Source organism: Mustela putorius, unplaced genomic scaffold (assembly GCF_011764305.1).
Source record: "Mustela putorius furo isolate JIRA1106 unplaced genomic scaffold, ASM1176430v1.1 tig00000695_pilon_pilon_pilon, whole genome shotgun sequence".
Taxonomy (NCBI): domain Eukaryota; kingdom Metazoa; phylum Chordata; class Mammalia; order Carnivora; family Mustelidae; genus Mustela; species Mustela putorius.
The window spans coordinates 8,799,287-8,813,763 of record NW_025421447.1 but is presented as its reverse complement, the minus strand read 5'-3'; the positions used below and the strand labels follow the sequence as shown (position 1 = coordinate 8,813,763).

Here is a 14,477-nt window from a genome sequence, read left to right as displayed (position 1 = left end):
CAGCCCCAGAGAACCAACACATTTCCAAGGCCCCCATGTAACAGGCCACCAGATGGTGTCGTGTCCTCCAGGAGGCCATGGAGAAGTGTCATCTGTCGCCTCCGTTTCTGACACCTGCCTGGCCTGGGGGTAAAGAATCACCAGCCGCGGAAAGGTAGCTTGCTTTTCCTGTTGCCTTGCCAGCATCTTGGTGAACACAGGGCGTGGGCTCCGGCTTAAAATAGCTCCCTGGGTCCCAGAATTCTGGTTTCTCCAACAGAAGGAAGTGCAGAAAAGCTTTTATGTAAGCCGCAGGAAAGAGACACGTAAAGCGGATAATTTCCAGATACTGTAGATTCTTCTCATTACTTGAGTGCTTGAGTATACTGGAGAGACGGGGCTGGCAGTCACGGCCACAGCTCTGCCCCTTCCTGGGCCGGTCCATCCTTGGCTCAGCACCATCATCCTCGAGTCTGGATTCTCCCTCTCTATACGAGCGGGTCAGGCTGATTTTGAAAGCCCTTTCAAGCTCTGTTATTTCTCCCCACCGAGGGACAGACCTCACTGCCATCATCCCCGCTTCTGTCCCTGATGCCTGCTGGTTGGGGTGCCCCCCTCACTCCCATGGCACACTTTGGGGGAGGTATCAGTCCATGGTGGTTCTTTCCCAGTGATGGATCCGGGAGACTTCTGTTTCCTTTTCGGACTTTTCTGTGTTTTGCAGCCTTTCCTCCCAGGACCTGTATTAGTTTAATAAGTAGGATAAAAATAATTCCTCGGAGATGCAGGAGATGATGGGAGCTGCTCATTCCCCAGATCCCAGCCTGTCCTCCTGGCTTCCTCCTCTTCTGCTTGCTTTCTCAGACGCCCATTTCCCCTCGTCCTCTCCCTTCTCCTGCGGGAATCCTCTCCTGGAGCATTGCTAACCTTTGGGATTGCTTCCAGGGCTGAGGTGCACACAGCGGAGCCCTGGTCTCGTTTACATGAGGGTGAAGAGCTCCCAGGGGCCGTGTCCTCTCTGCCAGGAAGGGAGTATGGTGCCCGGCTGGGGGTCAAGGAGGGACTCCTCTTTCCTCTTCACCTCCGCATCCTCCTGGTCCCCGGGTAAAGACTTCAGTTGGTTTGTGCAGCTGGTATAGAAACATCGTGTGTGTTGATGGGGTGGGGTGGCTGTGAGAGCGGGTGTGCAGCAGACAGCAGGGGTAGAGCCTTGGGAAGCAGAACAGAACGGGCCAGGGAGCACACACAGTGCTTTGGACACCAGGTCCCTGCCCTACAAAGTGCACGTGCCTGTGACTTCCCGCTCCCGCAAGCAGGTCTGCAAAAGCAAAATCGAGCGGGGCTGCAAATGCAAAAATCTTCTTGGCTGCTGGACTTTAGAGGCAGAGAGGAGGCCTGAATTTGGGTGGTCCTGCTGGTCCTGATGGTTTCTCCGTTGCTCTCAGAGCACTGGCCCCACTGGGGGGCCACATTGAGTATTTGCTGTAGTTTTCACAGCGCCACCTGTTGGTTGTGGGGGGGGGAATACCAAAGCACAGTGGGTGCTTTGGAGTTGGGAGGAGTCTGGGTGTTGTTTCCATGGTTGCATCTTTAAAAAGAAATTTATTTTTATTTTTGCTTATTTCTTTTAATGGCCTTCCCTCCAACACGTGGAGATGGGAGGAAGTGCTTCTGCAGAGAAATTTCGGCGCTTCCTTGGCTCCCCCTGCCCCGCCCCCTCCAGGCCCGTGTGTCTCACAGTGGAGTTCCTGGACCAGCACCAGCACCAGCATCAGCACCTGGGGACTTCCTAGAAATGCAGTTTCTCAGGCCCCACCCCGGACCTCCTGATTTAGAAACTCTGGGAGTGGGGTCCTGGGGTCTGTGCCAGCCCCCCTGTGATGGAGAAGCACTACTGTACATTCAGCCCACCTCGGAGGCTGGCCCTGTTGGTAGCCTTCTAGAATTTTCCTTAGTAGACAAGGCTGGCAGTCCTCTTGGCAGAGAGGTTCCTTCCCAACCTGCTGTTGCTGTTTCTCAAAGAATCTTATTTCGTCAACTCTAAGATGTTGTCTGTTTCTTCCCCTATGTCATGTGCTCCTGACTGTCCCAAGTGCCCTTTCTTGATGTTGGAGAAGAGCTTATTTGGTGTAGGATTTACATCTGTGTTTTGCACTGTTGGCTCCTGATAAGGACCTCCCCACGGAGGGGGCCCTTTGTGCTCCAGGGTCTGGATGGTCTTCCTGGGGAATCCAGCAAGGCTTGGAACGTGCCTTGGTGGCTGCAGGGATGGCTTATTTCTGTGCCCCGAAATAACCATGGCTCTTTCTGACGGTTTCCTGTCTTGTGAAAAGCAACACTCTCCACGATTTTGAGCATTATTTATAAACGTACGGTCACACCTTTTACTGGAAAGTCTTCTAAATCGGGATTAGCAATGCAGCGTGGTTGAAGTTCACAGATGCCGAGTTTCTCAGAAAACAGGATCCTAAAGGTGGTGTGTGAGTGGAAGGTACACGGAGCGGGAAGAGGAGCTTCTGGATAGTGGACCGGGTGTGATTTTTCCATGGAGGGATTATGGGCATTCTCCTTGGGGGGGTGTTAAGAAGCCTCCGTTCAGCATGGTCACAGAAGAATTTTCCAGAACATTCCAGAAGAATATCCCAGAAGAACATTCCAGGATCTAAGGGCCACAGGGCTGGTGTTGGCTGTTCATGGGGTGATGCAGCTTGGTGGTTGTCTGTGGGTGGAAACAGAAGCCCACTCAAACTCGCTTATGGGGTGGAAATGGGTATTTATTAGAAGGATATAGGGCAAGGGTGCCTTGGTGACTCAGCAGTTAAGCGTCTGCCTTCGGCCCAGGTGATGGGATCGAGCTCTGCTCAGTAGGGAATCTGCTTCTCCCTCTGCCCCTGGCCCTGCTGGCATTCCCTCTCTCACTCTGCTCTCTCTCTCAAATAAATAAAAATTTAAAAAAAAAAAAAAAGAAGAAGAAGAAGGATATAGGGTATCTCATAGAAGCCCCCACCAAGGGACCAGAAATCAGGTGCTGAGCTGTTGGTCCAGTTTCTGGGACCTCATGATGTCTTAGGCCCACTTGTTTCTCTGGGTTAGTTCATATCTCTTTTTCTCTGCAGGGTTGCTTTTTTTTCTTAGCAATCATTTGGGAGAAACTGGCCACTGATGGTCCATGTAGTCTTTCCAAGCCCTGCTTTGTGCCTTGCTCGCTGGTGCAAACAGTAGGGGCCAAATAGACACACCCAGATGTCAGTCTGCAAGGAAGAGTGCTGGTGTTTGGACCCTTGGGTCTCAATGGGGTGTAACAAGTAGTCCTGTTTTTAAAAAAAGATGTTTTAGGATTCTGATGGTAATTTTTCTTTTTTTAACAGAGGGTCTAGTCAGTGTTTAGCTTTTCTGATTCTTCCCTTTCGAGGTCACACTTAGAAAGGCCTTTGCCAGCAAAAAGATGGGAACGTATGCTTTTAGTAATCTCGAGGACTGTTTTATCTCCCCCTTAAAATTTTTAAGCCAAAAAAAAGGTAATTGCAGAAAATGCATGAGAAATGGAGCCACCTTAATACCTTTCAGGTCGTTGGCCTTGTGTCCTGCCAGCATTTATTGACTGGTTCGACGTTTCACGGTCGCCCTGAAAAAGCCCCACTTGACCCTAGTCTGCTTGGCTTGTTTCTTGTTTTTCTTTTTCTATCTGTCTTTTTGAGTTCATTCCGACACCAACGCGACACAGTGTTGTCCCTCTTCCGTGGGAAATTACCGTGTACTTGGCCAAGCATTGGAATGGGGGATGCTGTAAAAATATAGTTGACTTACTTTGTAAAATTTCTTTCAGAGAGAGTGAGCAAGCGTGAGCTGGGGGAGGGTCAGAGGGGGAGAAAGAATCTGGAGCAGACTCTCCGCGGAGCACGGAGCCCAACGGGGGACTCGATCCCATGACCCGAGCCAAAACCAAGAGTCAGACTGGTCACTGCCTAAGCACCCGGGTGTCCTCTTTGGTTTGATGCTTACGTAGTAGCCAGCATCAAGTGCTCCCTGCGTATTCTTCCAGCAATGTTCCGTGCACGTACTTTTGACTTCCGTGCTTTCTAAGATGCCTCTGAGAATCTTTTGCACAGCCTCAAAATTTCGGGAGTAAGCAGGACCCTTCTGCACACTACATAAAACCCCATCCTTCATCCTACAGCTCGTACAGCCGGTTGAATAAAACCTTAGCTGAAGCTGGAGACAACTGATTAAAAATACTCCTCTTTTGTACGCTGGTCACTTCGCAGTGTGTGTTGGACGTGCCCTCCCCATCAGCACTCCCAGATGCATCCCGCCCACGCAGTGTGGTGTCCCCTGGGCATTTGCAGCGTTTCTCTGGAGATCTCCCTCCTCCGACAAAAGATGCCCCCAACCACCTCTTTACGCTTAGATCATGCACGCCTGAGACTGGCGTTAGGTGGCAGGGTCTGTGTGTTTGCGGTTTTGATCATTGTCTCCCTGTTGCTTTTCCAAGACCTTCCCCAACCTGTTTCTCCAGATCCTTCCAGATAATGAGGGGTTATCGGTCTGATGTCATCATGTCCAGTGAGTCAGGAAATAGCGTCTTGTCATCTTAGGTTGGGCTCCTCCAACTTTGAGGGAGAAGGAACATCTGTTCCTGGGGGTTATCTGCCGTCATATTTCTTTAAACTACCTGTATATATCGCATTTTTAAATTGGACTCCTTGCGGAATTCGTAATTCATGCTATCAGGGGAGGGACTCGGTGCTCCGTCTCTTCTTGCCGGTCTTTGTCTTTCCATCCCTCTGTTTTTCCTTTTATCTATACACACTCATTTTTTAAAAATAGCCGTTGGCTGTATGACCTCACCCAACTCCATTCTCACGGTCTTACTTTGATCTGAGTCAGCATTCATTCATCAGACACCCAACTGCTTATGATACGCGGTACCCGGGAGATGGGGATATGTTGATATGACACAGCCCTCGAGTTTCCGGGGCACGGCTCTGAGAATCTATTTTTACCAAGGGGTCCCAATGACCCTGATGAGTAGCCAAGTTTGGGAAATGAGATTGGGGCTCAGGCAGGTGCCTGTGCTTATGTCCTGGACCCCGAGGGCCCCGGCTTTCGTTTTGATAAAGTCTTGGGACCTGCCTGCATTTTCTCCACCATAAGATGGAAGGTCATAATATGAGCAGCCCCTGCCTATTAGCTCGTGACAAGACACCTGTTCCTATATTGCGATCAACACTCCTTACCCCACAACCCAAGTTCAGGGATTCCTGGGGTGTTGGCCTGGATCTGAACTGCATAAGGAGCGTGGTACACCAGGGATCCTCAAGGGTTTGAAAGACAGGCCCAGAGAGTTCCAGGTGCCCCACTCCCCCATGTCTGCACTAGAATTCTTATGGCTACTGCTGGTCCTGCCACTGGCTACCTCTTTATCCCATTGGTATCACCAGCCTCTGTGAACTGGCTTTAAGAGCCCGTGCCCCTGGGCTTGCTAGAAGGATCCTTGGAGCTGCTGGTAGACCACCACTAGTTAACTGAGAGACAACCCTAGAGCTCAGAAATGCTGCAGAAGGCATTCTAGGACCAGAGGGAGCCCTTCCCTTCCTCTCCCTTTGGGGGATGTGTTCTAAGGGGTGGACTTGGGATTTCCGTGTCTATGACACCAATGCCTGAGCTCCTAGGTGCCTAACAGCAGCTTTGGGCTGAGGAGTGCTTTAAGCATCAGGGGCAGATGTACAGTCCATTTTTTTCCCTTTCCATAATAGCAGAGTCCTGGTGTCACTCCTTCCTCAGAGCAGGGAGACTCTCAGTGCTTGGGGGCGGGGCCTCCCCAGGGCCGGTCAAGGTTTCATACGCGCTGCCCATGACTGTTGGATCCTGGGCATTGGGGGCCATTAGCTAGCACCTCCCCACTTCCGCTCCCATGCCCCCAGATTTGGCTCCTGCCATGCAGTTCTAGATACAGCTCAGGATGCAGACTGTGGGGTCCAGTGGCCAGGGTGAAGTCTTCCCATGCTGCCTGAGACTAGAGGCATCGCCCAGGCTCAGTCGCCGTCCTGCTGGTAGGTCAGACCTAGGGGAGTCCACAGAACGTAGTTCAGCTGATGGCCCGCAGATGGCTGTTTGCACAAAGCCCTGTCTCTGTTTGCTGAGGATCCGAGCCTTGTGAACGGGGCTGGGGGCTATAATGTAAGCCCCCAGGGAAGCTTCCCAAATGAGAATCTCTTGGGTCAAGCTGTATCCATCCTGGGTGTCACTTGACAGTTCAGGAATTATCTCTCAGCCCATGGGGTCTGAAGCCAACACGGAGGGGTCTGGTTCGAGAGCTCAGGGCATGAGGCAGGAGTCATCGCCCGAACACCCCCTTCCCTGACCCTTCCCGAGTGAGACATCTCCAGATCCCACTGGTGTCCCAGCTCTCGGTGGTGGTGGTGGTGGTGGTGCTAGAATCTGGACGGGCCCCGTCCCACTCATGCATGCCATGCTCCCCAGCTGCTCCTGCTCCTTCTGGAGGGAGTTCTGGAAGGGCCCAGGCTTGTCTCCATCCCTGGAGGACTGACAGCATGGACAGGGAGGCAGCATTCACAGATGACACATCTAGGGCACCAGATGTGCTGAGAGGACACATGGTGGCTGAGTCTAGGAAGCCTGCTGGGATGCAGGGCCTGCCATAGCGACCACCGTTGGACCATGCCGCTTCTCTGCTTCAAACCCTGCAGCGGCTGCCCCCATATTGTGGGCTGTGCCCCCAGAGTGGCTGATTCCCGAGGATTTGCATTTCTAGAGATCTTCATGCTGCTGGTCCAGGACCCCACTGTGAGAGACCCTCCCACGTTCTATCAGCACTGGGCTGTGTGATCTGACACTTGTGATGGAGGGTCACTTCTAAGGCTGGGTGATGAAAAGCATCGTGGCTTCTCCCTGTTCTGTCGGCACACACATTCTGGGAGGGATGGCGGTGCCACGATGGGAGCGGCCCCGTGGCAAGGAACCTTGGCCCCCACCTGCATCCGTGTGAGTGCAGCATCTCAGAAGTGGCTCCTACAGCCCCACTCAAGCCTTTGGATGACACAGCGCCAGCTAAGACCCTGATGGGGACCTCACGGGAGAGCCTGAGCTGGAACCATGCCACGAAGCCCCACCTGGAACCGTGTGACATCATCAACGCTGTTCATCCCATCTGCTGAATTTGGGGTGGTTTCTGATGCAGCAAGAGATACTTAGTACTTTCTGAACTTGACTCCCATGTGCCTTTCCCGGGGAGGCCTTGCTTGGCCACCCTTCTAAAATTACACCCTGTCAGTACTGTTTTTTATTCCTCTTCCCTGCTTCATTCTTTAGCACATACCTCCGTCTAACCCCATCTGTGTCACTTTCTTACCCTCCCTCCACGCCCATCAGAAAATTTTAAATTTTCATTCATGGAAAAGTTGATGTGTCAATATTTCCAAACTAGACAGAATAGCGTCGTGACTGCTAGAACGTATGCCAGGGGAGGAGGGTGTTTAACCCGTTCTGTTTCCTGCAGTGTCCACGGGGTGCAGAACACAGCCAGACGCAGAGTAGGCTTTTGAGTATAGTACAGTTATATTCAATAATAGAATTTATTACGTTGTAGCAAATATTTACCATGTCATAAAGATTTCTGATGTTTATGTGAAATCAGTATAGGCACACTTTAAATTTAGAGGATGATTCTCACCCAGATAGTGGCATATAGAGGAAAAAAGTGCTGTTTGGGGGGTAGCTCCTGGAGCCCCAACACAGTGTCTTGGGGGTGTTGGTGTCACTGGCACGGTGGAGGGTGTCCCTGCTGACAGACTGAGTCACAGTTCTGCTGCTTCTCTCTGAGGCCTCAGCATCTTCCTTTAAAAAAGGAAATGGGGGATGCCTGGGTGGTTCACTGGTCAAGCGTCTGCCTTGGGCTCAGGTCATGATCTCGGGGTCCTGGAATCCCGGGCTCCCTTCTCAGTGGGGAGCCTGCTTCTCCCTCTGCCTGTTGCCCCTCCCCCTGGCTCATGCTCCCTCTCTCAAATAAATAAATAAAACACCCATTTAAATAAAATCTTAAAAGGAAATGGAAATGATAGCACCCAAATGATAGTAATTCTAGGGGCCCTGAAGGAGATGCCCAGTGTGGAGGGACTTGGGGTAGACCAGGCAGGAATGGGTGTTCAGAGAGCAGTGGTTCATTTCCTGCGGAGAGTCTGTGGTTGGAGTTCAGATTTCATTTAATTATAAGAAGGGGCTGGGAATGTCCTGTCGCCAGAGACCCCTAATTGCCATGATTGCAAAGCCAGGGGCACAGGAAACACTGGGACATGGGAGGGAACCAGTGTCTGCTGCTGAGATCCCCAAGGGAGAGACGAGCAGGACCCTCTGGGCGCTGACTTGGGCTCTGGTGTGCTGTACCTTCCCTTGGTGGAGGCTGGCCTGATTACAGATTCTGCACAGCGGGGCCTAAGGCAGAACCAAGGTGCAGGGCTTGGGGGTGTCCCCTGATGCTCCTGGGACCTGCCTTCTTGGTTGGGGTGCAGGACGTGACCAAGGAGACTAGGGCAGCCCCGGGGTGGGGGTAGAGGGGACTAGCTTCTAGGATGGTTGGGGCAGGGGCTGGAGAAGGGAGCAGCAGCGCTGCTATCGGGCTAGGAAAACCCGAGCGGAGCCTAGCAGACCCTCCCAGTGAGGAAAATGGGGGGTGGGAGATGGGGTCTAGTAGAGAAGCCAAGGTTGGGGCCACCCCCAAAAAGGGAAAGGGAGACTGGAAGTAGTGGAGAGAAGAGAGATGAAGAAGCACAATTAGAGATTTAGAAGGAAGAATGTTGGGGGGAAGGTAAGGAGGAGGGGGCTGCAGGAATCTCAGAGCCCATCCAGGACCCCAAAGGGCCCAATTCCCCCGGAGCTGGTACCTCTGGTAATTCATCTGGTAGCCACCAGGGGCAGTAGAGAGCCACCACACAGGAGTAGGGGCTGGTTGCAGAGCGGATAGTGGGGTGTGGGGGGGCGGGAGGCGGGGGGGGGGGGGTGTCAGGGTGGGACTGGGAGGGGCAGAGCTGACACATTGCACAAGGCAGGTCACTAGGACCAATGACCGAGATCCAGGGGGTCCTTGTAGCTTTCCCACTGGAAGCCGCTCTTGCTAAGGCAAGCAGGATCTAGTCTTAACAAGGACAATGCCGTCCAGAAGTAACCGTGTAAGATTAGTAACTGGTGCCTTGCTTCCCATCTTAGGATCAGCATCATTATCACAGTCATTATTATTTTAAGGAGGGGCCGTCTGTGCTTTGAATCCCAGGCTTACATCTCTGTCCGCCTTTCAGTATACTTACCCCCAGGAGTTTTATTCTCCGTGGCAGTCATTGTCGTCCACTGATAGGGAAATTAAATCTCTCTGGCCTGGAGCGTCTGTGGCTAGGAGAACAACCTTCCTGGGCTCAATCAGTCCACAGGCTGGTTGATCTGTGTGTGTGTGTGTGTCTTTCCGGTTTGGGTGGAGGAAGTCAGAATGAGTTAGAGTTGCCCTTGGGGAAAAATGTGTTTTTCATGGATTGAGTTGGATGGGCAGTGTCTCCAAGAACACATCTCACTTCTTCCGCTCTGACCTTGCTGTGTGCACTCCCCCCCTCCCCCGCCCCAAGCCTTTGGGACGTGCCTGGCCTTGGTTCTCCTAGTAGGAGTCTGGATGTTTCTGGAACCCTCTGGAACCTTCTGGAACCCTCCTCTATCCCTCTAACCCTCAGGGGTAGAACCCAGGGTTCCATCAGGCCCCAAGGTGCTGTTTCAGTTTTGCTTGGTCGAGGAGCCTGGTGTGCTATAAACAGATTAGGGAATCTTTTATGGGAAAAGGCCTAGAAATGGCTTCCTCTCCATGGGTGGTATGGTCCTCTGGGGTGACATTTACTGCTGCTGGTGAGGTCAGTCAGCCAGGGTCCCCGTGGCTCACTCCAGACATCCGCCCGGCCTGGCCTGGCTGCGTTCCTGTCTCGGGCTTGCCGGGATCTGTGTTTTGGGTTGGCCGGAGAGGGCCAGCACGGGGAGGTGGGCTGGGCTGAATCCTTCAGTCCATTCTCTTGCCCTGATGAAGTTTGGCCTGACTGTTGTGGTTCTTGTGGGATGGAGGGGCTCCAGCTTCTGGGGGGCCTGGAAGTGACCCCAACCAGCTCAGCCATGCCACTGTCTCCATGCTGCTTGTCCCCTCTCCCCGCAGCCCTCCGGGGTCACTGTGGAGTTCTCTTGGGACCCATGAATGCAGCTCCTGACCACATAGAATTTGGTTTCATCTTGGCCTAGAAGAGCTAGCGTGCCCTCATAGACAGCCCAGCTGACCTAGGAACCCAGCCTTCCAGGTGTTTGCTGCCCTGCTCCCAGCTGACTTTCACAGGCTCCAAGAGGGCAGAAGGGGCTGCCAGGTCTTCTCTGAAATCAGGATAGGGGCATCAGCCACCAAAAGGGTTGGAGGAAATGGCCCCCAGGACTCGGCTAGGAGGCTCTGCAGCTGGAGACATCTGGGTGATGCACCAGGGCATTGACTCTAGAAAGTTTGCACATTTGGCAGCAGGGTTCTCCCTCACTCAGTCTGGGAAGGCTGCATGGTAGAAGAGGCATTTTAGTTGAGACTTTACTGATGAATAATATTGATTCGGCCATCCAGAGATGGTGGTGGAGGTGAGGGAAGGACTACAGCAAAGGCATGTTCCAAGACCAGCAGATGTGAGGGAGTGGGGTCAGTGGGAGGTCAATGTTATTCTGTGTGCTCTGTGGGGGAGGAGCCTGCAAAGGATCGTAGCCCTGTGTGTGTGACCTGTAGTGAGAGCAGGGGTCTGGGTGAGCCTGCCGCCCCCTCCTCCCATGGAAAGCCAGTGAGCCTGCTTTTCTGGTCACTTCTAGACATGAAGGGACCTTAATCCCTCTCTACCCCGGGTTCTGGAGCCCTAAGCTCCTTAAACCCAAGCAATGAGTTTAAGGTTTTTAAGCCCACTGATCAAAGCTGGAGGGCAGGAGTGTCGGGTCCAAAAAGACCAGTGAGCCCAACCCTTTCATTTCAGATGAAGAATCAGAGGACCGGAGAGGTGGTCTGACTTGCCCAGGGCTGCACAGCCGATGACAGGCAGAGCTGAGGCAGGAACCTGCTTCTCTTGACGGGGCGCCCTCATGGAGAGAAGCCATTGAAAAGCTATGTTTATTTCTGTTTTTAGTCTTTGAGACCATCAAGATTTCAGTAATAGAATTTTTTATTAGATAATGTCACGTCCACGTAATGGACTCTCAAAAATAACTTTGTAGGGGTGTTTGGCACGAATACAATGATTGCCTTGAGTGGGTACCACTATCGATCTCCTTTTACAGAGGAGGAAACCAAGCAGCCAGGAGGACAGGGAGCTTGGCGGAAGTTCGGTGGGCGGGGAGAGGCAGAGCTGGGATTCCAACTCAGGCAGTCTGGTTCCAGAAAAGATACCAAAGGGTTGATAGGGAAGACTTCTGAGCTGTGGAACTCTGGATACTACTTTTTTCTTCCATTCTTTTTTTCAAGATATTGTTTATTTGAGAGAGCGAGAGCAAGCATGCATGGGGGGGGGGGGGAGAGGGAGACGGAGAGGCAGACAGAGCAGGAAGCCTGATGCAGGGCTTGATCCCAGGACCTTAAGATCATGACCTGAGCTGAAGGCAGATGCTTAACCAACTGAGCCCCCTCAGGGGTTCTGGATACAGCTCCCTTCTCTGTTTTTTTACATGGTCAAATTATATGGAGTGAGAAAAGATCGTTTTTATCACTGGATGACTTCATAAGAAGTCTCTGCTCTCGGGGTGACGCAGGGGGAGGGGGGCGAGCCCATGGCTGCAAGTGTTCGTTGTTTTCCTGGCTGGCCGGCATAGCTGGGCATCTGGGGAGGGAGAAGTGGCCAGTGCAGTGCAGGCGTTGTAATTCAGACGAGATGTGGACCTGTAGAGCTGGGAGGGACTTGGGAAATCACCCCCATTTGACAGAGTACCCCCCCACCCCCATCTCTGTCTAGACCTCAGGCAAGAGCTCCTTCCTCTGGCTTGGGGGTTTCGGGTAACAGTGGGCACTTGGGAGAAGTTCCCCGGGCAGATGTGGAGTTGTGTGAGTTGGCAGCCTTGGGGTATTGAAGGGATGTTTCCGAGGGTGCCCCGTAAAGAGAAACTGTGTTGTCATGGGAGGAGGAAGGGGGATGACGTGGGGCAGAAAGCCAGCTCCTGCTTCCCAGGGGTTGGCCAGGAAGGTGGCTGGCCAGGTCTCTACATTTTCCAGCTCTGCTCTGGGACCCTCTGCGATTTTGCCCTATGAACCTCTCAAAGTGACTGTGTTTCTTTCTTTGACCAGAGACCACCTGGGAACGTCCCAGCAGTTCTCCTGGGATTCCAGCCAGCCCTGGCCCTCACAGGAGCTCTCTGCCTCCAACAGGTACGGTCAACTCACTCCTTTGGGGCAACTGTTGGTGGGGGGCGGGGGCACACAGACCCACCTTCCCTGGAAAAGCCAAGACTCTGGGTTCTGGGGTCTGGAACCTGGCTAGGGATCTTACTGGCCAAACCCAGGGAGCAAGTTAGAGGGCTAGGAGGATGGGCTGCCCTGGCTGTGTCAGCAGCAACCTGACCCTCCCTCCCTATCAGGTGCTTAGGGAGGGAAGATGGCCAGGGGAGGTGAGACCTCAGGGCTGTAAACTGTCTGCTGGTCTGGGTACCCAAAGTGGGGGCAGAATTTCCTGCACTGTTCGGAATGCATCCAGGAGTAAAAGTTAACAGAGGCAGATTTTTACAGGGTAGCTTTTGAATAGAATGTTCTAGAAGGCACTTGGGATTGCTGGCAGGGTGTGAGTTCTCTGTCTGCAAAGGCACTCAAGTGGAGGTGGTTGAGGTCGACCTTCCTTTCCAGGAGCAGGTTGATTTAGAGCCCTTGACCCATCCATCTGGATCCCAGCCCTCAGAGGACACCCACGCCATTGGCTGTGGCACTCCCATACTAGACTGTATGCTCCCTGAGGGTCGACACTTTGTCCCCCCCTTGTCTTCTGTGGAATCAGTTCCCAGACACAGGCTGACTTCAGTGTTGCAGGAACTCACGAATGTCCCCACAATCCCAGGGTGGGCATGAACCCCATTTGTTGGTCTTTGGACTTTATGCGTCAACCAGGCAGCAAAGCCCGGAAGTCGTGGTTCTGGTGGTGGCCTGGAATTTAAACGCTGGCAGCTTTGAAACTGGTGGCCACCCGCTGTAGCTGGACTGAGGTGGGGAGGCACGCGGGAGGGGTAGGGTAAGGAGGGGAGAAGCAGGAGCCCACGTGGAGGGTGGTGAGAGCCTGTACGACCTTCACGGGACCTCAGGTCATCGGAGGTCTACGGAGCTTCCCTAGCCCATCACAGGTGACCAAGGCAAAAGCCAAAATAATGTCCGAATGAGGGGCTGCCTGACTGTGTGAGCGCGTGTGTGCAGACCGGGGAAGAAAGGACAAACCACTTTTAACCTTTGGGTCAGAGGAAGGGTCTTGGGTCCCGAGAGTGGGCTGCCTTTCACGGAGGGGGGCCCTAGCTATGCTCTCCCACTGATACACGGAGCACTCAAAGTAGATTCTATGTTGCACAGAATATAAAGCTGTATGACCGAAGTATTTTATTTCTGGAAATGAGAATTGCTCCAGGAGAACTCAAAAAGCAACATGGGAGGAAAGTAGAGGCCTGGGGAATCAGCCGAGGCACGGGAGATGGGGTGCACAGGTTTTCCAGGCTTTTTACATGTTGTTATTTACATCGTGTGTGTGCGTGTTGTACTTCAAAAAAAAACTCGAACAAAAATTCAGAGAGGAACCCTCTTGGGAAGGACGGAGATGGGGCATTTGCTTGTGATTCCCTAGGGGCGGGGCGAGCCCTGTATTGTGAGAACCCGTCTCCAGAGCCCATTTAGCCTTCCTACCTGTTGTGCCGACCACAGGCCATTCAGGGCACGCTGCCTTCCTTGTTGTCATTCTGGTGTTTTTGTTTTTGTTCCTTTTAACAACAGAGTTGCCAGCGGGAATAACGGGGAGGCCTGGGCGTATGCGGGTGTCAGGCGTGCGCTGCCTCGGCCTGGTGTGGCCTGCCACGGAGGCCGGGCTGGCGGGGCTGGTGGAGCTGCTGGGGCGGGAGGGACCTTGCCGTCCACGTCAGTGGGGTCACCTCCCCCCCGGCGTGGTCCCCAGCAGCAGCCTGTCCCCTCTGTGCTGTTTGGGGGTCATCCCCCCAGAAGGGGGGACTGAGAGGAGCTGGATACTGGGGCTCTGAGAGGGGCTGAGAAGGGCAGGGAGATGGGCAGAGAGGGTCAGAGCCACTGATGGGAATTGTCAAGAGGACCAAGGTGTTGGACAGAGCCTGTGGTCACTGACTTGCCCTCCTCTGCCTGCAGCCGCAGGGTGCCGGGACACCTGTTCCCAAGTCCAGGGGAATCTAGATCTGTCAAGTTCTCTGCCAAAAAGGGTCTTGTAGCCACGGGCAGCTGGAAGTTCTGCCTACTC

At 53.2% G+C, this 14,477-nt stretch overlaps 1 protein-coding gene across 6 annotated transcripts in view; it reads left to right on the top strand.

Annotated features, from left to right (window-relative positions):
* Positions 1-14,477, top strand: part of GAS7 (growth arrest specific 7) — a 199,308-nt gene that overhangs the window by 128,368 nt on the left and 56,463 nt on the right. For all 6 annotated transcript variants that reach the window (XM_045083388.1, XM_045083387.1, XM_045083391.1 and 3 more), the window contains exon 3: positions 12,314-12,394. In XM_045083388.1, the coding sequence (XP_044939323.1) occupies positions 12,314-12,394 (81 nt within the window). The remainder of the gene's footprint in view (positions 1-12,313; positions 12,395-14,477) is intronic.